Here is a 24291-nt window from a genome sequence, read left to right on the forward strand (position 1 = left end):
TCGGAGCTGGCAAGTCGCAAGTGGCAAAATACCTACCTCCGACCTTTGTGCATTCGAGCTATAGCGAATGACATGATATGATATGATATGATATTGACGTCAGCCGGCAACTGGGGGCTGAGAAACATATCCGAATTTGCAACGAGGAAGTGCGAGTTCATGCAGTGTTTTATTTAATAATTCCTAGTAGCAAGTCGCAATTTGCCACCTCCCAGTTAGAAACGAACGCCCCATTAAAATCGGTCTGGTGGTAATGGATTTTTGAAGCGAGTAGCCTATTAGAACAAAAGAAACAGCAATAGCCTAGCTAGCTAGCAAATTTGCTCCAGCTGCAGTGGAAGGATGGAGGTTGAGCGGAAAAATAGCTGGCCAGCATAATCAGTTTGTCGGCAATTCGTTTTGAGAACTGGGCAGCTGATGTTGCACAGTAAATGCAGTAGCCTACATTTCGTTCATGGCTAGTTGCTATCGAAATCAGGACTGGCATCCTATCGAATTCAGCCCAACCCCTGCGGCAGACCGGCAAAATTTTGAAATGGAATGGAGCGGTCACCGCCTACAGCACTATAGCAGTCCTGGGGCCTCATTTATCAAAGAGCGTGTAAATTCAGGTGTAAAAGAGGGCGTACGACGAAAACGCGGAAAATGCGAAATGTAGCGTACAACGAGAATATTTACACGCTTTTCGGATCTATCAAAAATGTTGTACGCCATTTCCTGCACGAAAAACCCGACAGTGACGGGGAAGAGAGCGTACGCGCACGCGCCTCGTGTTCCGCCCTCTCCACGCCCAAATCCAACCATATATGGTCAAAACTATGACAGCGCACAACGTGGATACCCCGGAAGGAACCGACATAATATAGCGTGGAGCATAGGAAAGACAAATACGTTTATGGAAAAACGCGGAAAGAAGAGAAACTTTTCGGAGACGGAGGTGCATGTGCTTTTTGAGGTCCACGCGAGGAAAGAAAATCATCTTCGGAAGGTAAGCTATTTGTACGAGCCTACATTTGTCTGATTGCTCCTACAGTTTAGGTAGCCTACTGTACGTTTCGTGCATCCTGTATTTGGCGTAGGCTACACGGACATGCTGTATTATGTGGCTGTGAGGAAAGCAAACATTCCACACATTCTGTGGTAGGCTATGATTGATTTAGGACCAAAAACAGGGAACGATAACACAGATTACCACTTCATAATGTTAGACCACATTAAACATTTTCCCCTCTGGGAAATTAAGACTCTCATCTAAATCACCCGGTAAATCACACTTAAGCATTTATTTGGCTGCCAACAGAAAAACATATCAATTGAATATGGCTACACAATGAAATGTTTAATGCATAATCAAGTTAACAGACAAACTCAAAGAAAATGACTGAAATTGTTTCTCCAGACTCTGACATGGGGTGGGACTCAGAGGAGGGGGAGTGTGCAGTGGTCCTTGACCTGACGGTCGTGCCCCCGCCGGTTGCAGCCTCTACATCCAGCGCCACGACCTCCAGTGCCTCCACCTCCAGCGCGCCGGCCTCCACCTCCAGTGCCATCTCCAGCGCCTCCGTCTCCATCTCCACCGCCCACGCCTCCACCTCCGGCTGCCAGCGTCCCTGCCTCAAGGGTCCCTGAGGGCTGGGCTTCCTCTCAGACGCTGTGCTGGAGGCTCATGACCCTAGAGGCCCAGAGGGACATGGCAGAAGGGATTGGGGCAGTTGTGGGGCAGTTGTGCAGCAGTTGGTGGAGGTCACCACACTACACCACCAGAGCCAACAGGACATCCCCACTGCACTTCATTCCCTCACACATGCTGTCACGGACCTCACACTGTCACTCACTACCACACTCAAGGACCTCACACAGTCACTCATTACCACACTCAAGGACCTCACACAGTCACTCACTACCACACTCACGGACCTCACACATTCACTCACAAACGTACTCACACACCTCACACAGTCACCCACCAACAGACAATGGTAGAAATGTGAACCATACTTGTTTGTGTCTTCATAGCTGGCGCATGACCTCAGTGTGGGCCCTTTGGCCCCGCTGGTAAACCTCATGACGGGGAGGGGGCTGAGGGCTTGGGTCCTCATTTTGTGGTGGGGTCTTGACTGGTTCTCATTCTTATCAGCTTTGAATATACATCTTGGCAAACATAACAGAATGATGTACAAGGAGGGGACAGATACCTAGTGAAAGTACTATTGGTTGCTAGTAAAAAGACAATAATGAGGGCTTGGTATAAGGTGGAACCCCCAACCAAGGAGCAGTGGTGGGTGTTGTGGACGAGATTTATGAGATTTATTTATGCATTGAGGATGCAGGAAGGAAAGTTTGAAGGGAGATGGGAAAAATGGATGGATTATAGAAGGAAGTGTGATGATACCACTAATATTAAAATTGTCATATTTGAGTAAGAAAAAAAAGCTGCATGGAAAAGTACCCATAAGCTGTTATTGTAAGTTTTTATGTTTTATTGTATTGTCGTTGTATGGATGGAAAATGCTAATAAAGATTAAAATAAAAAAGACAAAGAATATGTATCTTGGCTATGCACACACCAACAAGCCAGCCGTCACGCGCAGCGCCTGCCTCCAGTCTAGCCCCTACCCTGCTGTGCGCCAGGATGAATGAGTCATGCGTGGAGCCAGGCCACCGTGCCACTACACTTGTGATGAGCATGTCGGCGTCACATATGATTTGGGTATTTATAGTGTGCACATTTTTGCGATTCACTTAGACTCATTCACTGATGGTGCCCTTATTTGGGTGCAGTCGCCATCGCCGTCACCTCTTTGGAGTTCTATCTCGGCCAGTAGGCCGAGTAGCGCCGGATTCATTTAGGCTCGCATTACGCACAGGAGGACTGTCATTTATATGCTTACCAAACAGCAAACAGGTCCACATGATCACATATTAATGACAATCTAATTGGTCAATTATTGCCGTTTGATGGAGTGCCTGCATTAGGTGTGTGACATATTGCGCAGAAAGGTTTGGGACAGCGCATAGGTTCAGTTTGGGGAACAAATCCATATCGGACCATTATGAGCCGGTTAGAGGACACGTCTAATCTTGCATTGCGATATATGTTGGTGCTGAATTGGGCTATTAGCCTACATGATTGTGCGTTCATAAACTCTCGCTCTTATTCTCTCCATCAAACATTGTAATTCACCGACGCACCACCTGCGTCGCCAGTTCCCCCTGTGTTCTAAAAGGGTGTAGAAAACCGTGTAAATCGGTACGACAACTTGAGAGGTGTCCTACAAAAGCGCGTAGAAAGGCGACTAAATTTTCGCCCTTTCGGCTTGATAGATCGCGCTGTGGGGGGGGAAAATGGCGTACGCCTGAAATCGCGGAAAAGACCGTGTAAAAGAAGGCGTACCTCAATGATAAATGAGGCCCCTGGCTGGAACTCGCTAACGTTGGTAGCACACAGCACCCCCTATACCTCACAATACATTATCCCACTGGCTATGAAACACATCGGCAGGAACTAGGAGACTAGTCGGGAAAGATGAACAGAGCAAATTACAGAGAAATCCTTGATGAAAACCTGCTCCAGAGCGTTCAAGACCTCAGACTGGGGCGAAGATTTACCTTCCAACAGGACAATGACCCTATAAGCAGACAGCCAAGACAACAAAGGAGTGGCTTTGGAACAAGTCTGTGAATGTACTGTACTTGAGTGACCCAGCCAGTGAGGATCTGCAGAGAAGAATGAGAGAAATACCCCAAAGCTTATAGTGTCATAGCTTGTAGTGTCATACACAAGAAGACTCGAGGCTGTAATCGCTGCCAAAGGTGCCTCAACAAAGTATTGTGTAAAGGGTCTGAATACGAATGGGATATTTCAGGGGTTTTGCAAAAAAAAATCTACAAATCTTTTTTCACTTTGTCATTATGGGATACTGTGTGTAGATCTTTAAAGTCGCACTGAAATGAAAAAAGCATTCTGTCCCATTTTGGTTCACATAATTGGTTAGTGTTCACCTATTCAACGATGTATGCCCCAAAAAATTACAAAATTCGACTTTTGTTGTAATCTTATATCAAAGTATATAATTTCTTACTTCCTGGAAAACGGTAGGTCACGTGCAATGACGACAACAGGTACCTTAGATTTTAGGCCAATAATCTCACGACATCCACCTGTCAATCAACGCTATCCTTCCATCGAATCTGTCTAAAGTTCTTAAAACCCGTCCACTTGTTAATGTTCCAATCAAATTCCCCAACGCATGTCCCACCCTCATAACTTGTTTGCGTCGGAAATACGTCAAACGTCCATTTCTGTGCGACTTTAAGAAAATATATAATTTAATAAATTTTGGAATAAGGCTATAACAACATGGAAAAAGTGAGGGGACACGAGTACTTTCCGGATGCACTGTAGGATCATATTGTATTTGACTTATTGCTTTTTGCGCTACATTTTGCAGTCTTGTCTTGTCCTTACACATTGTCTATTGTTGTCTAGTTTAGTGTTATGCACCTACAACAGTCCAAAGCAATTCCACGTGTTAAAACCTACCTGGCTAAATAAACCCGATTATAATGTGCTCACCAAATGAGACCAGAAAAGATATACACACAGGTTTTTATTATTAAATACAGTAAATTACACCAGTGGCAGACAGTCAGGCCTTTTCACAGAAAGACACCTGCTGAACATCTTATTGTGGGGTTGTCATTATAGCAGAGCCATGCAGTCTCATCAGCTCTTTTCTGCAGGATGTTTGAGGTGTGTGTGTGTGTGTGTGTGTGCGCGCACTGACATGTTTAAGCAATTAAACACATATACCCCCCTTCCCCTCAACCCTTCCCCTCAACCCCAGTTGCACTGGTCATCTTCTGTGGAGATCAGTGTATCCGTGACCAGGCCTGTGCCAATTGTTTTGTTGCCATCTCGCAGAGTGAACCGTTGACCTTTTTCCAGAACCATGGGCTGGCGAAGCGTGAGGGTCAGAGAAGTATCCTCCCCAGGCATCACCATTTCCTGTGAGGTAGAAATACAGAGAAATTAAACATTGAAGTACAAAGGGACACATTCGTTTTCTACAGTTAGGCTACAAGACTAGTCCAAAGGGACAAAATCATCAATATTCCACAGTTATGCTGCAGGACTAGTTGATCCACAGGCTGGAGTAGGGACTTGAAACTACTGCACTAATGTGAAACACTGTGCTTTATGCTTGGGTGCTATATAAATACATTAGTTATCATTATAATTACAGTATAACAACAAATAGATGCAAGTAAAACAGGTAGGAGCTTGACCGATTTAGCTGTTTATCTAACCCCCAAATGTATGATGTCAAAGTTCATTTGCATGTCATTTGAATGCACATTAACTTATATCAATCAAGTTTTACCCACCAATTTTTTTTGTTGTAGACATGGTGAAATGATGAAAAAATATTTAAAAAACAGTGTCCCTTTCATGAGTCAGATTCATATTGGCAGTGTTTGAGCATTAACATCTCTAGTTCAAAGACATTTTGAGATAGGCCTATGCACTCTAATGAAAAGGAGGCAAGATCTCTATTTCAGTTTCTTTTTTTTCTTTCTAAAATCCCTTTGCTAATGAAATTCAGTAGTGTACTCATTTACCTTAAATGGTAAGGACTGTATCTGTCTGTCTCAATCGAGCACAATTTTGTCGAGGACTAGGGCAGCACCTAACAACTATTTTTCTAACGGTTAATCTAGTGATTATTTTTTACATTTTTTAGTCGATTAATCTAATGACTAATGTAACGATAATTAAAAAAAATTATTGCTCAATTAATAGAACACAAATTACCCGAAATAAATATTAAACATGTCTCATGTTTATTCAATCATCTTCTCTTAAAAACAAACAAATGTAACAAGAAACAAAGTAGCCTGTGCACTGCACAGCATTATAAAAGTTAAAAATTTTTGCCAAACAATTGAGCTGGTTTGGTTTAAATCATTAAAGCAACTCCAAGGACTTTTTGACTAGTTATAAAACAGTCTCATTTTAATACTGATGCCTACATAAGCAAATGCGGCCATCCGCGAGAAGATTGTCTGTTTCTATGTAGTTATTCTATAGATATCTGCGTGGCTGGTCCGGTTAACCAGAAAAGACGAAACTATTTACCTTGTCGCTAGTTATCCAGACAAGTAGCATGTTTTTGCTGTCTTCCAAAATGAATGCTGGGCTAGGCAAGACATATTTACGTCCGGAAGCAGTGGTGCTCATGGGAAATGCAGTCATCTTTTCGGGAAAACACTACCACTTTTGTCCACAGGTGCCGCTAAATTCAACACAAACTGAAAAAATACTCGTAGCTGCTTTAATACCTAAGCTACCTAACCTTATCTACTCTAAACTACATCAAACAACATGTAGTCTTAGTTAGTAGTAGTTCAACTCACACTCTGCTTGGAGGCATTTTTCTTACTAAACATGCAACATCTAGCCCACATTGTCCATCTACTTCGGTTGGAAGTGGATCGGAAGCATACTTTGCGGTGATTTTTTTGCCAGAACATCGACCACTCGGTGAGTTTCCCGTCTTTGAAAACAAGAGTTTATGGTGTTTTTGAGGGAATTTGTCTATACACCTATGGAGCCATTGAGTGTGTTAGCGGCAACGGCATTGAGTTAGCAGTGATCCATTGATTGTAATAGTGGCGATATCTCGAGAGTGCACCGTTTCACGAAACTTTGATATCGGCCGTTGTATATGATCGTAAATAACCTTATAACATGGCTTATAATGCTAAATTCCGAACCAGTCTTTTAAGTCACTTTTTTACCGCACAACAAATAGCTAGAGTAATAGCCTAGGTCTAAAACTAATTATTGGCCTGCCCTATATAAATCAGCAAGGCAGGTTAGTGGTCTTAGGCCAATAGCCCATCTTGCCAGTGGAGCAAATAAAACGACTGCTCTCAGTTGACTTAAGGGTATCCGACTAATGATTCATCTCATCGACCTTCAGGGGGCAGCCCTAGTTAGTAGGCAACCAAACATTTGAGCGTGTCATACTCTCCATTCAGAGCAGTCTCCTTTGCGCGCACGTGTGTGTGTGTGTGTGTGTGTGTGTGTGTGTGTGTGTGTGTGTGAGTGAGAGAGAGACAGGCACCGACTGAGTGAGGGAGACAGTCTCTGCTGAGAATTAGCAAAAATTCTTCTTTAAATGCTAACCTTTATATAGCCCAAATAAATAGAAAATATATTTCCAATACTGAAACAGATACATGAGAAGGATCTGTTGATCACCTATCTTGGCCGATCAGCTGAAAATCGTCCAACCCCTGCCGATCTATCGGTGCACCCCTAATTTTCATCAATTTTTCAGAACCTTCATACAGTGGTAGAAGGGCATGCCTAATGGCCGCTGGAAAAATATGAAGCTGATTGGCCACAGGGTGGCGCTATAAGCTATAAATGCCTATAAATGGCTACATTTCAAACAGGCATATCTTATGCCCCATTTCAGCTATGAATGAATAAGTCATGAAATGTTGTATTTAAATGCAGTATCCCAGTCTGACCATATTGTCCTCTTGGACCTGTGATGTCCACCTGAAGGAATTTCCGTTAATTACCATAATATTACATTGTAATATTTTTAGTGACATAACCTCTGTATTTTGTCTAGAGGATCACTCCAAAGTCACTTCGATTGACCACATGCTATTGTTGTTGAACAGGCATAATCTTAAAGCTAAATCTTATCTACAGTCAGATCAATAGTTGGTTGTTCAACACTTGAAACCGTTGTAAGAGTTTATTCGGTTATGGGTGCATTCGTTTTAGTTTGTGGCATGAATTAAAAATCGTTTCGGTTTGGAGGTGATGATTTGAATTGGTGAATTTTAACTGATTCAATTGGTTTATCTGCTCCTGGTGTTGTGAGTAATGCTTTCTATACATGTGCAGCTCTGCAGAATTTGATGTATGGGGCACAGATTTAATCACTGATATATATCACAGAACCATGACAGGCACATGGGCACTTTGCACTAGTGTTATTAGAAAGTTGTGATGCTATTATAGTGCAAAAAGGTGTGTGCCAGTCAGAGAATTCAAACAGTGCCACAGACTAAGACAATCACAATTAATTGTACCTTGTCTCCTGGCAGGGTGACCCTGCAGGCCATGTCCCAGGTGAGAGAGAACATGACGGGCATGAAGTTGGAGACAAACGGCTTGTGTCTTCCACCCTCCTCCTTACTCAAAACATAAACCTGGGATGAAGAGGGGAGAGAGGAAAGTAAATACTGAAACATAAATAAAATGTATGAATTTCTTCAGAAAAAGGCCATGGTAAATACACACATTGCGCATGACAGGGAATGCATCGCGTTTCAGACCTGGGCTTGTACTTTCTGGTGGGGCTGGATCGATCCAGGTTTGCTCATGACCATCCCCCTCCTAATCTCCTCTCTTTTCAGCCCTCTGACCAGAGCACCTAGATTATCCCCAGCCTCGGCCCGGTCCAGGGACTGGTGGAACATCTCGATACCTAGGAGAGAGAAGGGATTGAGGAGAGAAATAAAGAGACGGTTAAGGGAAGAGGGCCCAGTCTGAAAATAGAAATGCCTCATATGAATTTCTGAAATGCAGATTTCAAGGACCACCAATTTGAAGGGAATTGACTGTAGTTGTAGAGTGGTTATTTACATTAAGTGTATAAAGAAACCAAAGCTGGGTCTATAATACAACATTTTTGAATGATCTCTCTTTAAAATCAGGTTGCCTTATTTTTAGACTGACTAGGCTACTCTTACACATACCTGTAACCACAGACTTGAAGGCGCGATTGTGCCCGACAAACTCACAGTCGTCTCCCTTCTTTATGACCCCCCTCTCCAAAGTGCCTGTCACCACTGTGCCCCTGCCTGTGAAAGAGGAAGAGAGGAAAAACAACCTTTAATATATACTGTACAAAAACCCATATCAAAACAAAAAATTTATATAATACATATTTATATTGATTTTTACCACCTGATTGTGGCAGGCAACAAGACATTGACAGGCAGGGTATCCCCTCACAAAACAAATATTGTAAAGATAGTGGTCAAACTGCAGGACCTTCTATAGAAAATGTCCTTTCTGAATTCAGTTATAGTCACAACTAAGTGGTAGGGACAATTATCAATAGGAGCAGGGCCCATATTAACCAAGTGTCTGATAGGAGTTCTGAAAGGGGGTTGTGTCTGCTTCACCTGGGATCGAGTAGACGCTCTCTATAGGCAGCAGGAAGGGTTTCTCCAGCTCTCTCTTTGGCAGAGGAATGTAGTTATCCACTACCTCCAGTAAGTTCATCACAGCATTGACCCCCAAGTCAGGCTGCTTGTTCTGGGGAGCAATGGGAGAGGCAATGTTTAGAGCAAACTATTATACTTGTTTTTCATCAAGATTAGTGCCTATAAACGGGCTTTGTAAACGCGGGACCACCGGGAAGAAATGGGGGACGAATAGGCAATTGAGACCATTCCCATCACGGTGTCTTCCCGTTGATTTTCTGGTGTGTCACATTTGACATCCCAAGCATGTTGGTGGGGCGAGAGAGTTCAAGCAAGCAGTCGCTTGTTATGCTGGACTAGGCCATTTTTGGTAGCAAACAGGGAAAAACATTGTTTAACCCATTTCGAGTATGCGATTTTGGTTGGATACCATCAGCCTCTAGTTTATTTTGGTACAAAATAGATTTTTATACGTGCGTGTGTGACAGCACCGGAGCGGAGGAGACGGAGGCTAAAATGCTTCTTAAATTGACAGCCCTAACATAGCTACTAGCTTGCTATTTATCTAGCATATAGTACTTTTCTGTTGTAAACTCAACACAAGCACGTAGGTGGGGCAAGAGTTGGAGCGAGCAAAGCTGGACTAGGATGACATCGGCTACGTTTGGTAGCAAACAGCCAAAAAATATTTGTTTTTTTAAGCCATTTTGAGTTTTGATTGATTAGGCTACTATCAGCCTCTAGTTTATCATGGTACAAAATATAATTAAAAAAACAAAACAAATTGGAAGTTGTTTTCAAGAGTTTATGGAATGTGAGTGTCAGAACATGAAAGTGAAACCTGAACTTGGGAACTTGGGAAACTGACACAGTCACAAGCAATGATAAAATAAACCCATCTCTCTCTCTCTCCATCTTCTTCATCCGCTTATCCAGGGTCGGGTCGCGGAGGCAGCAGTTCCAGCAGGGGGCCCCAGACATCCCTTTCCCTGGCAGCATCAACCAGGTCTGACTGGGGAATCTTTAGCCGCTCACAGGCCAGTGCGGAGATGTAATCCCGCCACCTAGTCCTGGGTCTATCCCGCGGCCTCCTCCCGGGCTGGACATGCCTGGAGCACCTCCCTAGGGAGGCGCCCAGGAGGCATCCTCACTAGATGCCCGAACCACCTCAACTGGCTCCTTTCGACGCAAAGGAGCAGCGGCTCTACTCCGAGTCTCTCCCGGATGACAGAACATCTCACCCGATCTCTCAGGGAGACCCCAGCCACCATCCGGAGAAAACTCATTTCGGCCGCTTGTATCCGTGATCTCATTCTTTCGGTCATGACCCATCCTTCATGACCATAGGTGAGGGTGGGGATGAAGATAGACCGGTAGATCCAGAGCTTTGCCTTTTGGCTCAGCTCTCTTTTCGTCACAACAGTGCGGTAAAGCAACTGCAGAACCGCACCAGCTGCTCCGATTCTCCGGCCAAGCTCCCTCTCCATGGTTCCCTCACTCGTGAACAAGACCCCCAGATACTTGAACTCCTTCACTAAAATAAACCCACACATGATTAAATCATGAACAAATACTCAGCTAGCAAGCCAAACAATCTAGCAAGCTTAAAATCTACAAGTAGTAGGAGGCAAACGTTGCACAACCAGGGAATGACTGTTTGGCGCATTGCTCAGGTTGTCACTGGTAGATATAGACTATGCACTGCTGCCACCTATGGGTTGAGAACAAATACTAGTCAGTATTTGTTCGTTCACATCAAAAAGTATCAGACATTATTTCAAGTCATTTCAGTTCACAGCTATTTTTGTGGCATGGCTATCTGATTCCGTCCTACTAACCAGTCCTGTAAAGAAACAAGTCGGCCACGCACATAAGCCAGGCTGGGCCTGGTCTGGTTTTAAGCCATTTCGAGTTTTTGATTGATTTTGGTAGGCAGCCCTATATTTTGTCGTAGTACAAAATAGATGGATGTAGAGCACCTATTTGAAAGTGAAAGTAAGTTTGAGTTCCGTTGTTATAGCCTCATACAAAAAGTACACAAGCTAAACTGTACTAGCCTAATACACCCCCTCCGTCCCCCCCGCCCTCTGTCTTTTTACGATCTAGGTAACATTACCCATGCCATGTCTAGCTAAAAGGGCCACTAACTAGCATCGTTAGGCTAGCTGGCTACAAGTGCTAGCTACTGTACTGTACTCTTTTCGTGCAGTGTTGCACACTAACCACCAGCAGGCATCGTTGATCAAGAAGCAACTAGTGGCAGCGGAGTTTACCGAAAATACTGTAGATTATTGAGGGACTGGTAACTTAAGGCTGTAATGTATTCAGGGAAATCAAATCAAAACTATAACTAGCCTATATATAAACTATAATTATATAACATTTGAGATGTACAACGTATGTATAACAATTGAGAAAGTAGCCTATGGTGATGTGAACTTGCGAATCTATTTGTGGAATGCAGAAGACCAGACGAGCACAGAGGGACAGATTAGTTGAATGATAAATTGAATGCATGAGCTGAGGTGGGAAATGGGCTAATGTGCATTTTCTGTTTACCGAATGCACAAGATGAGCAATGTCAATGCCACCAGCAGATTCGCTAGGCCAGTGTTTTTTTTTTGTTTTGTACATATTTTTTTAATGGGGTTATTCTATCTTATCGATTCTACATTAATCTCATAGCAGTGAGCATTGACATGACTGCTTAAATCCTTAAAACCCGTCCACTTGTCAATGTTCCAATCAAATTCCTCTAAACATGTCCCATATCCCACCCTCATAGCTTGTTTGTGTCGGAAATACGTCAAACTACGGAAGTTGGATGATCTCAAACCTCCGTTTCTGTGCGACTTTAAAAGAAACCTGATGATAGGACAAACACTAGTACTGTTGATAGGGCCTAATCAACTCCAATGGTCAGTATGCATTAGAATCGAGTTTATCCTCCAAACAGGGAAGAAGGAACCATCGATTTAATAGCGTACTTGCAAATCTATTAGTGGTAAGCCAGCTGCACATGCCGGTTTATATATATATATATATAGAAACCGTAAATCATCGAGAAAGTATCAACAAATAAATAACATATAACCACACACTGAGATTTGGGGGTTTCTAAACTCGCTGAGGTGGGCTAGTGTATATATATAGGACAGAGACTCTACAAGCGACCATGCTGATGTGGGCTACTGTATTTTGACACAAGTGGGCTAATGTGAATTTATCTGTTTACCAAATGTGCAAGATGAGCGATGTCAAGTGGGGAGCAAAAAAGAGCGTGCCAACATTCGCTAGAACAGTGGTTATTACAATAAAGATGTTTATGATTTAATTAAAATGTGTAATGGCAGTGCATGCAACTTAATGTATTTCAATAATTTTTAAGGATGTAGGCCATTAGGCCTGGAAATATTCTTGTGCAGACGTCGGTGTTGAAGCAGCATACTGGGCATAAGCAGGCCTACAGAAGCCTTTCTTTTGACAACTCAGAAAACGTCTTCTTATTTCATTCCGCCTGACTGTCCTCACAGACCCAGACCCCCCAACCCCGAAATGTGACATGTTTGCTCTCCTGCTATGGTTGTGAGTTCAAGCCCTTGGTGATGCAGAATAAACATGTTAATGCCTACTCAGGCACTGTACAGTTTGGATTTCAGACACATGATTTTAAGATTTTTTTTTTAATTTAAGAAGTTTTAAATAATTTGGGTCCAGGCAGAGACCCTCATGTATGTCATTTGTCACCTTCCTCTTCCTCCTCAAAACGCTGCTATTGAACCAGACTGTGCCCTTCAGATCTGACTATTCAGCTACTGTACTGATCCCCTTTTGACCTCTCACCTCGAGGGCGCACAGGGCGGAGCCGATGACGACGGGCGTATTCTCGCCATCATAGCCAAACTCTGTGAGCAGCTCACGGATCTCCAGCTCCACCAGCTCCAGCATCTCCCTGTCCTCCACGGCATCTGCCTTGTTGACAAACACCACCACATGCTCCACACCGATCTGCCTGGCCAACAGGAGGTGCTCTCGTGTCTGGGGCATCTGGCCATCTGTGGCAGCCACCACCAAGATACAGCCGTCCAGTTGAGCTGTGCCTGTGATCATGTTCTGCATAAGAGAAGAGGGAGGTTATTTGAGATGCATGCATGTCATAAATTGAAGCCTAGTTCAAATAACAATACAGGACTTTGCTACAAATATGGCAAAAACTACATAATGGTTATACCCCACATATCACTCATCCTCACAGATTCCAATAAGAGCATAATGGTCTATCTGCAGTGAAATATAATGTTAGCGTTACCTTGACATTAGTCTCATTGCCAGACCCATGAGTTATTTTGCTGATACACTATGTAAGCTACGCTAACTACGTTACTGCATGCTGCAGATCTCTCTATGGGTCTGGGACACTGCATGCAAAAAAAAAAAAGGTGTTCAAATCCTGCCAAATTATTGGTAGCGCTGGAATCCCGGTGACACCAATCGGTAGCGACTTTCATGATCAGGCACTCCCACCCAACCTCGCCCTCCCCATCTAGCCTGGGCTAGCGTCTCTCATTTGCTACTATGACCTGTCACTCTTTCAATTTTGACCCCTAGACCCGCCCTTAGAACACCAGCTTGGGCGGCAAAGTGGCACAGACTGTATTATGTAGTATGCAGAGAGCAGCGATCCAACGTAATATTTGAGTCTGGATAGAGACTACCTTGACATAGTCCGCATGGCCAGGGCAGTCTGTGTGTGCGTAGTGTCTGTTGGCTGTGGTGTATTCTACATGGGAAGCATTGATGGTGATGCCCCTAGCTTTCTCCTCGGGTGCATTGTCGATATCCTCATACTTCTTATAGCGAGCACCTCCAGCCTCAGCCAGCACTAAGGATGAAAATGTTACAAGAATTAAAAAGGTGTGATATATATAATGTAGCAGCAGAGGAATGCACGCACATCAAACAAAGTGCGACAGGTGCTCGACAAAAATGAATAAACTTAAGACAGAGAGAATGTAGGTAGCTCCCGTAGTGAGTTTTAATAAATAAGGCACAACGTTTCGGCCAAAATGGCCTACATACTGTGGGCGGACATTCTGTCTTAAGTGATATATATAATACCTTATATGCTATACACAGATGTAGAAGTACGACAGCATTGGTTTAGAGCTCGGTTTCACATATCCACCGAAAGTGGAATATAGACAAAATATTTGATCGCCATTGACCTTTGGTGATGGCTGCAGTTAGGGTTGTCTTGCCATGGTCAACATGACCAATAGTGCCGATGTTGACATGGGGCTTGTCTCGCGCATATGTTTTCTTAACTTCTGCTGCAAAGGTACGCCGACTCAGCAGCACAGAACACTGAGAAAGAAAAGGATGAGGTAGAAATTAGAGCAATCCTTGATTTCCAAGTCTGTCTCTTCCGACTTGACGTTTGTGAGATTGAGAGTACAGAAAAGGAGTATGAGTGGCTGCTGTGACTAACAGCATTCTACTGTAAAAGCATAAAATATGCATTCTATTGATGTTTAGTAAGACACTCACCACCTTAAACGAACTGTGTCGTAAACTTGGCGAGGACAGCTGGAGGGCTAGAAACAGGAAAGTGTATTGAACAAAGACAGCTAGTAACGTTGGGCCCAAAAGAATAGCTAGGCACATGTACACAAGTGCAACACGTCTTATGCAGAGCACTGAAGCATATACCATAAATTATTAGACAGCTAGCTAGCGATTATTGCATTTCAGTGATGGTGACTGATTAAAAGTGCGACCCTGAGATTATCATGCTCTGCCGACAGAGCTTGCCTTGTTATGTATGCTATTATAATATTTGCTACCAATCGGTGAGGATTATCCGTAGCTGCTTGTTAATATGCAATCGTATAACGTGACCTTGCCCATCGGAAGAAGGGGCAGCTAACGTAGAGCTACATAGCTAAAACAGCATCCTTTCCTGCTCACTTTAGCTCGTTAAGATCCATGCACACTTTTCGAGACTACACCTGAACACGAATACCGTTTTATGTACAACACGTTAATTTAGTAGTAAGCGGATAGATAAGCAAAAGGACGATAATTATAAATGTTTGAGTTTGATTTATAACCAACCAGAGAGACATGCACGAAGACCCAAGAGCGCCGCCATCTTAGCAGAAACCACTGAATTTACGTGACGTTATTACGGTAGACGGAGCTCACATTTGGTCACTCGCTGTAATTAAATGGTGAATCTGAACCATTTGGGAATCACTCCCTCTAATCTAATTACTAGAATTTGATTCTTCATATAACTGTAAAATCGAAAAACAATAACCCAACAATGATTCAGTGAACTCTGTTTAAGGCGCAACATAACATGCTACTGCGGTCCAGTTTACATTAATTACGGTAAAATACGTGTGGATTACGACGATTGTGTGCGCCAACAATTTTATGCAGCTAGCTAACGTTAACCAGCATGTTCCAGCGTATTCTTGTCAACCGAGATTTTTGACTCACCTCTTCAAAAGAAGTGGCGTCCTGAAAGAATAACGTTACGCACAAATCGTTTGATTAGCGAAAAGGACGTGGGAGCAACAAATAATAGGTAAGCTAAATAACAGACTAACGTTAGCTAGCTAACTTAGTCTAACTAACTGCATGTGGACCTCATCCAATTGAATAGGCAATGTTTGCTAACCTTATATAACGCAGTGAGGTTTTGATTAATTTTGGCTAACTAACTCAATATAGACATTTCACGAGATGGCTGTTTCATGTTTTAGTCGTTAGAAATAAAGATGGCTATTAGAGTTAAATAGCAAAGCTACCTATCTAGGGCCCATCGTGTGAAAACTGGTGCATTGGAGTTCTCACCATTCTTAGAGTAATACCAACCATGGCTAACTTGATCCCCCGTCTCGTTGTGAAGTAAAGTTATACCATTTACTAAGGTGGTCACGAGCATTGGATAGTATACGGAGTAGCCTATGCCCGCTTCTCTATCAGTGGACCCACAGCAGTATACGTTAATATTCTAGCCTGGTACGATCGGGATGGTCGCCACACCATACATTGATACAAAAAAAAGAAGTTTTTCTGTTCCCGCAATGTCACACACTAGCGCAACGTCACCAGTGTCAGAAGTATCTTATTTTTTATGCTGGTACCATTTTCAAAACTCTAGTAGCGGTACTTTTTCAAACAGTATACTGAGTAACACTATGCTTTCAAAGTGATATTTGGAGATTGGATGTCGGCCTCATGTCAATGCTGAGTTTGACAGCTCAGTGGATTGATGCAGACATCCAACTTCATAAAGTGGTCCTGCATTCCCAAGAGTTCACCAGCTCCCAAAATGCTTGCAGCTCTGGCAACGGCATTCGAGAATATTTTCCGACGTATGGCATATTCCAAAAAAAGTTCTTCCTGAAGTAAATCTGTGAAAAGTACTTTTGAGAATCCTTCTTACCCGTGATTAAAGTCTTTCACCCATTCCTCCTGACAGCAGTCATGGCAGAAGACAGAGGCAACAGGAGACATCCTCCAAACCTTCAGGGAGTCTTGCGATTGGCTGTGGAGGCTGGCACTACTGCAGATGGAACCGCCCCTGTTGAACCCATGTCAGAGGAGGTAATGAGAAAATTTGGCTTGAGTTGGGGGGCTGAGTTCTTCCTGAAGTCGACCACAATTTCTATTGTCTTTAGAATGTTATGCTCCAGGTTGTTCCGTCCACAACAGCTGTTCAATCTCCCAATTCCAGGCTAGAGCCTAACCACACCTGATTAAAATCATTTGCACGTGTTGAGATACAGTCAGCAACACAGGACATTCTTCTATGGCCTTTGGGTACTCAAACCCACAAGGAGGTTGAAGCAGACTGGATTTAACTTGGCAGATGGAATTTCCCTCCTTTGCTAGCTCATAGCACAGAAGTTGCATACTTGCCCGCTCTGTCTCAGAATGAATTGGGCTGATGTGAGAAAAAGGATTTGTCAGGTGTGGATAGATGGCATCCATTTTGGTTGAAATTTTGTTGGTGTGTTTGGGACTTTAGGGACAATAATGTTAGGTCAACCTCTAGCAGGCAGCTAAATTTGTTGATGACAAATATACCAAGTGCCTAGCTCTAGCAGATGAGGGTTGGATTCAAGTTTTCTGTTTGAACAGTTCATTCAGTAAGCCCTTTTCACACTTTCTAATTTAAACCAAAATGGCTTTAAACCAAAATGGCTTCCACCATGCGTTCCCATTTCCATTCATATCAAATTACAGCACAGTACTATAAGGACCACATAGGGTGGTCCTCACATTATTTTCATCAGATAAACTGTAATATATTTCCTCCCTCTCTCTCTCTCTGACAGAGAAAGGACTGGTTGAGAGGAGCTCTCTCGGAAGTGTGTAAAGGTCAGATGGATGAGGTGGAGCAAATGAAAGAGTGCTTGCTGGTCCTGAAGAGAAATGAAGTATGTATGAGGGGGAGAGAGGGAGCGGAAGAGGGAGAGGATGAAGAGGAGAATGAGAGGGAAACGGCACTGGAGGTCCTCTCAGAGTTGTGTGAGAACCTGGACAATGCCAGAGGTGAGACATTTTTAAATTAAATTATCCAACTTGTGTAAATATTACCGATGGCAAATTACAGCAGTATCCCCAAAGTAGTTTAGAGGGAAGTAATAGCTTTTCGAAATTTCATATGACTTTGTGCAGTATTTCCACATGTACAAAGACTTTCCATTTTTAATGTCTGTGGTATAATGCTTATACACCTCTGAAGCTGAATGTGGCATTGTTCTGTGTAGAGAAATGGGGGAGAGGGGATTATTTTAATGTGTCTACAAATAACAAACAGCAATTGAAATGATGTCTGCCGTGCACTACATTAGTATGCAACTAGATGGAAGTATAGATTAAATTTGATTTACGTATGAAAAAGCTGTAATTTTTTCTTGATTTGATTTAAGATTTTTTTTTTTTAAATTCTGTTTAACAGAATCAACAGAGACCCCATTTAGACTTGGTTTTAGAATGTGTTTTGGACGATTAGATTCAAAGTGGACAGCGAGACACATCATCATTTACACATGTGTCTACCATGCGTCTCCAAATATGTCCAGCTGACCCAAGCCCCCAGGATTCGAAATCTAAAGTGAAGGCCTATTGAACCGCGCCATCTTGGCTAGATTTGTAGTCATTTTGCTATTTCCGGTGACTTTTGTACTTGCGCAGTTGTGTTTTTCTGTCCCACGCGCGTCCACGCATGTTCCCGGCTCTCCCTGCTTTGATTTAGCAATGAAAACCGGCTTGCATATTAACCTGTTTTTGTAAAATATATCCATTGGAGAAATTATTTTTTCATCCAGGCATCTTAGTTTTAACAGGTTAAATATAACTGAACATGTTTTGTTTGCTAGTAGATGGTATTCATTCCGTTCGCGATAACGTTATTGCAGCCAGGCTAAATTCCTCCAGGGAGCCAGTGACCGGCGAGTTGAAGAGCTTCACTCCCCGCCAGCAGGAGCTTTGGCCGCGGCTACCGCATCTCGGATAACCCGCTGAGTTCGTGGCTGCTATTTCACACTCGCCCTTGATCAATCCCAATACCGATCCATGGTAATAATGAATCAATCGTTCAGATCGGCAGTGCTGCATGCATGTTACAACATCATTGTTAGCTTTATTAACATAACCATAGACTACATTTATCTCTCTAACGTTAGGCTATCCATCTTACACCAGTCGGCCATTCGATAGCTAGAAGCGGACGTGGACGCGCGTAGGACAGAAAAGCACAACAAGTACAAAAGTCACCGGAAGGCCAGAAAAGCACAACTGCGCAAGTACAAAAGTCACCGGAAATGGTCAAATGACTACAAATTTGCCAAGATGGCGCGGTTCAATAGGGCTTCATTGTTGATAGCGGTCAGTGAATGGAGTGGCTGTATCCAGTTCTATTAATACATCCATGAGCTGACCACTTATTTGTATATAGTAACCATAGTAACTCACTCACTTCTGCCTGCATGACTGTTGCACAACGTTTCCATGTAAACAAATCAATAATTAGTCAGTTTGACTTCGAGCAGATTTTTTTTTTTTTAATAGTGCGTACGAAAGCAACTGAAGATGCTTGAAGAACTAATGAACATGGTAGGACTGTTCCAACTGTTTTCATCGATAGATCACAAGTCATTTGCGACTTAAAAAAGAGCGCAGGATAAGGCGAAAAAGGGGAAAAATTATCCTGCATTGATGACGTGTTTTCCTGTTACGTCCTTGTCGGGGGTGCATTAGCGTTTAGACTACTAAAGATATGTGGTCAAATGCGTCCCAGACCACCTCAGCAAGTGGTTTGAGGAACCATTTCACAAAACGTTTTGGTGGCCGTTTACACTAAAACCAAGTCTAAACGGGGTCAGAGTAGCCTACTTCCATCATCAGGTTTCCATCATGTGAAGTGCACAGTAAACATGTTATCCACCTCTCATTATGCATGTTCCTTTGTGGCAATGATGGAGTGGAAATGTTATTCATTCATTATTTTTGAATCAATATGATACACAAACCAATGGGAATTCTAACATGTAAATCAATGATTAAAAAGCCAGGAAGCTTGTACTGTACATGTCTAAACTCTGGATTTTAAAAGTAGAAGTGTCCCTGAGTAGAATAGACTATAATTTTACTGAAACACAGCATAGGTTCAGTGTTCCAAAATGTATTGTCAATGGGAAGAACTACTTCTAACAAGTACCACGACAGGTGAGCTCTGACCATCTCATGTGGAACAAGACAAGGCAGTCGGTCAGACAAACCAAGATGTATGCACCCACACAAATAGCCTCCCACTAATTCAACTGTTTTGTATTTGCTCTATCTTTATTTCTTCACGCTTTGTGTGATTATTTAATCACTATACCAAGCTATTTTTTTTCTGCATGGAAGACCGTGTCCTCCTTACATTGAAATAAATTAAAGACTCCAGCTCTGTTTGTAATTTTAAGATAAACAAATAAATCAATACTTTTTTTTCCCCCCAAGCCAACGATCTCCTTTGCAGCCCTAATTGTAAATAAGTTTGAACTTCTACTTCATTGTACCGGTCTGTCTCTGTTTCTTAGACCTGATGGTTCTGGGGGGGCTGGACCTTTGTGTGTCCCAGTGCCTGTGTGATGCCCAGAGTGGAGTGAGATGGCGGGCTGCCCAACTCATCGCCTGCTGCACCCAGAACATGCCAGAGGTGCAGTGCCACCTGCTGAGCAAGGGAGCTCTACCCAAACTGCTACAGTTGACTGACTCAGATCCCCATCCTACCGTCAGAGTAAAGGGCCTCCATGCCGTCTCATGTAAGTGTGACAGTGTAATCAAGAAGCTCCGCCTGAGTCATGAGGAAGAATCACTGATCTGATCATCTTTTATTTCAAACTTGCCAATAAGTCACTTTTATAAGGGGTTAGCAAATCGGTCTTGCTCAGGCTGATTCTTTGGAATGTGGGCTGTGTGTTCATGTATGCTTGTGGAGTAGCAACTCCTGTAGTGTCCAATGGGGAGCCAAAGCGTAAAACTACGCCCTGTCTTTCGCATGGGAGAAAATGTTGACATAATTCTTAATCAATATCAACACATACCATTTTGGACAGATAAAGCAATAAACTACTAACTATATCAACTTCCATCGCAATAATGTGCGGTTTCTCAAAGGTACTTTTTATTTATTTTACGTTTTGGTTATTTTACAGTGAACTACACATCCAGGTACTCTGCCGCGTTTTGAGCACTTGACTGGAGAGTGCAGCTGAACAGAGCACTGTTGGTGTGCTTCGTAAACATGAGTCAATTGCTCTTGAATTAGAGCACATTGCTAGATTCTGTAGGCTGAGAGGAATCCAGTGATGTCCACCTCTTGAAATTTGCAGATAGACCGCTAGATCAGTAAAGCCGTTCTGATCACTAACATTGTTAGCATAAGTGAACGGAGTAGAACATGGTGAAAATTAGCATCACAGTAAGTGGATGGTGGTTTGGCAAGTCCCATCTGAATGAGCTTGGTTTGACAAACGTTAGCAAACCAGCTATCTATCTGTCTACAGTAGGGATGAGACGGTATGGATTTTTGCATTACGGTACGGTATGGTACGGTATCTAGTTACACGGTACGGTTTACAGTATTTCACGGTATACGGCATTTCACCTCCCCAACACACATAAAAAAACAAGTATTTTACTTTGAAGGAAAACAGCTTTATTGAACATTAGTGTGTCAGTTTATTAATAGCAAACTTATATTGAATTACAAAATTAACTGTTGCAAGCAACTTGAAATGGGAAGTTCCAACAGCGCATTATTGTGTAATACCGTAAACGTAATACCGTAATCACAGGGAATGTCACGGTTCTAATGCCGTGGACATTTTATACCGCGTTTTACGGTATACCGTCTCATCCCTAATCTACAGTACTATTGTGTACAATGGTAGGGTGGACAATAGAATGCGACAAATCTGACCAAATTTGCAGGACAGAAAGAGACGGGTTAATCTAATCTTTGTAGCAGCAACACAAGGTATGTGCATCATGGGAACTGTAGTCAGTATACACCTAATGTTCCAAAAACCGTTGTAAAATGTTTTATTCTGTCTTAAACTGCACAAACATGATCTAAATTGATAAACAATGACTAAATGTAAGTGCCTTAGAAACAATGTGAATAACAATGCAATGCTGCCAAAAATATAATTTTTATTTAAAAAAGTTGCAATGCAATTTAATACAACTGTGCGAACCGTAACACTAGAGGGCGCTTCGTCATTTTACCTCTCTATACAGAATCAACTCCTCCCTCAATGTTTTTGTAGATCTGGAAGAATTGGAAATTTCCATTGAATTTCTTAAAACTGTTCTATCCTCTCAGACAAAGTTTGGTTGGGGCCTCAGGAAGATTGTGAATTGCACCCCACTCCACACTCATTCACCTGCTCTTTCTCTTGCATTAGGTCTGGTTCGTGAGCAGGAAGCAGGGCTCCAGGCATTCCTTTCCCATGATGGCTTCTCCGTACTGATGCGAAGCATGCAAAGTGACAATGAGAAATTGAGGACCAAGTCTGCTTTCTTACTGCTGAACTTACTCACAGCCTACCCACAGCAGAAAGGTACTCTTTGTGGACAAAGCAGGACAGACACTAAACAATTTTGCCGAGGTAACAAGCTCTGGTGCTGGGGCACCTTCTCACATTTAACAATTCAGTCTCTCTTTCTCTCTTAGACACAGTTCTCTCCATGGGTATGGTGCAACATCTAGTGGCTCTTCTTCGCGCGCCTCACTCCTCCTTCCATGAACATGTGCTTGGGGCCCTCTGCTGGTAAGACACACGTGTAGCCTCCAAACTAGTGCTCTTTTAAATACATCTATTGAGACTTAAACGCTGATTCCCTATCCTCACTCCTTTGTTCTTTCTCTCTAGTCTGGTGGATCAGTGTCCTCAGGGGCTGAAAGATTGTAGGAGTCCCACTCTGGGGCTTGAAGAGCTGCTCAGCCAGCGAGTCAAGGAGCTGCAGGGAAGAGAGGAGTGCCAGGTACAGCAGCAATAATATACTAGTCAGCTCCTCTCATTTCTTATCTTCTCCGTTGTATAGTAGGCTTCCCTTCTGATTCATGCTATGTCAGAATGCATCACACTTTGGGCTGCCTTTGAGATTGCATATGTACAATATTGTAGACTTGTGTCTTGTCTCATTAATCTAAGCAAACAAGCAATCTACCTTACTATATGTGCGGTTTTTAATCCCCATCCATCTTCTCTCACAGGAAGAGTTGGACTTTTGCGCTAATTTGAGGACAGCTTGTTTCCGTGGGCGTCAACCAGATGACACCGGAATGGATCGCTGAAATTCTACTAGTATGGCTCTTTAACCTGTTATGATAGGACAAGGACATGAAAATGAAATGGAAAACTGAGGCACATTGTGTCTATTTCAAACCAGAATCAAAAAGCTTTGGTGTCCTCGAGGGAACAGACTTGCTATTATGCTGTCAAAGAATCATGATTAAATAAGCCTTGAAAGTGGTCTTTGCACTGACGAAGGTCCCTGCGTGAACCGAAACGTTTGCATCTTTTTGTTGTTGATCCCAGTAAAATCCCAAGACTTTTCAGTCTTTATTTGTTTCTGTGTGCGAGTCCACTTTTGCTTTTTGTACTATTATCCCTGACTGCCGCACCAGAGGAAATAAGACACAGGACTGATGTCAAGTGCGCAGCTCATCTCTTGTTTATCACTGTACCCAATCAACCCCAGGTTCTGTGCTTTAGAGGGAGAGTGTTTCCGGCCACTATAATATATCATAGACATTGACATTTATGACCGAGTCCAAAAGATTTTTTACTTATACCACTTCTATACCCTCTCACATGCATGTAGTCTGCTTTTCATTGTTTACCTTACAGACAATTCATGATCAATGTCTGGCTCAATAAAACAGTATTGGAATGACCTCTGTAGTCTCCTTTAAATGATCTAAATCCAAAATAACACGCCAAAGGTAAAAAACTGGAACATTCCACAGAAAGTTATTTTCCCTGAATTTATTGTGAAAATTACAAATGGTCATCTTGCCAATAGAAAACATTAAAGCATACAAAGTTGACTTGACTTCTGCGTATTTTCCAAAAACAGCCAGTTGTGGCCATTCAATCTCAACTGGTCTTTCAGTGAGAATAGAAGTCCATGTCTGAAACCAGCCCATGATTGTTACAGTAGAATGAAGAGTGTAAATTGTAGAATGGCAATCATATAAATATCGTACCTGATTGACTAGTGGGTATTAAATTGAAATTTGCTGTGTTTTGTGTGGTTTATTCACCTCTTTCTAATTTTCTGGTATAGCCTATATCTGTTGTTTTTAGTCCAAAAGCAGGCGTCTTGAGTTATTTTTAAGGGTGAGTCTTGTAGTCTATCTTGCTGTCCTATACCTATGTATGCTGCACATACATGAGAGCACAAGTTCAAATTATTTATGGTGGATAGAGGAATTGCAGACTTCTGAGGTAAATGGGTCAACTACTATTGACC

General features: G+C 42.6%; 2 protein-coding genes across 2 annotated transcripts; one reads left to right on the forward strand and one right to left on the reverse strand.

The window, feature by feature from the left end:
- Nucleotides 1-4837: 4837 nt before the first annotated feature.
- On the reverse strand, nt 4838-15391 carry tufm (Tu translation elongation factor, mitochondrial; the record flags this gene model as incomplete). The annotated part of the gene is made up of 10 exons (XM_084438750.1): nt 4838-5008; nt 8119-8238; nt 8365-8516; nt 8788-8892; nt 9220-9352; nt 13084-13353; nt 13956-14122; nt 14466-14604; nt 14788-14834; nt 15355-15391. 10 exons carry the CDS (start codon nt 15389-15391, stop codon nt 4838-4840), a joined length of 1341 nt encoding a protein of 446 aa, XP_084294876.1.
- Nucleotides 15392-15658: 267 nt separating this feature from the next.
- hspbp1 (HSPA (heat shock 70kDa) binding protein, cytoplasmic cochaperone 1) lies at nt 15659-24274 on the forward strand. Its single transcript, XM_084438742.1, has 8 exons — nt 15659-15832; nt 16733-16857; nt 17592-17808; nt 20346-20570; nt 22218-22373; nt 22487-22583; nt 22686-22797; nt 23030-24274. Exons 2-8 carry the CDS (start codon nt 16738-16740, stop codon nt 23108-23110), a joined length of 1008 nt encoding a protein of 335 aa, XP_084294868.1. The 5' UTR covers nt 15659-15832; nt 16733-16737; the 3' UTR covers nt 23111-24274.
- The last annotated feature ends 17 nt before the right edge of the window (nt 24275-24291 follow it).

Source organism: Borostomias antarcticus (genome assembly GCF_949987555.1).
Source record: "Borostomias antarcticus genome assembly, chromosome: 5".
In the NCBI taxonomy this organism is placed as follows: domain Eukaryota; kingdom Metazoa; phylum Chordata; class Actinopteri; order Stomiiformes; family Stomiidae; genus Borostomias; species Borostomias antarcticus.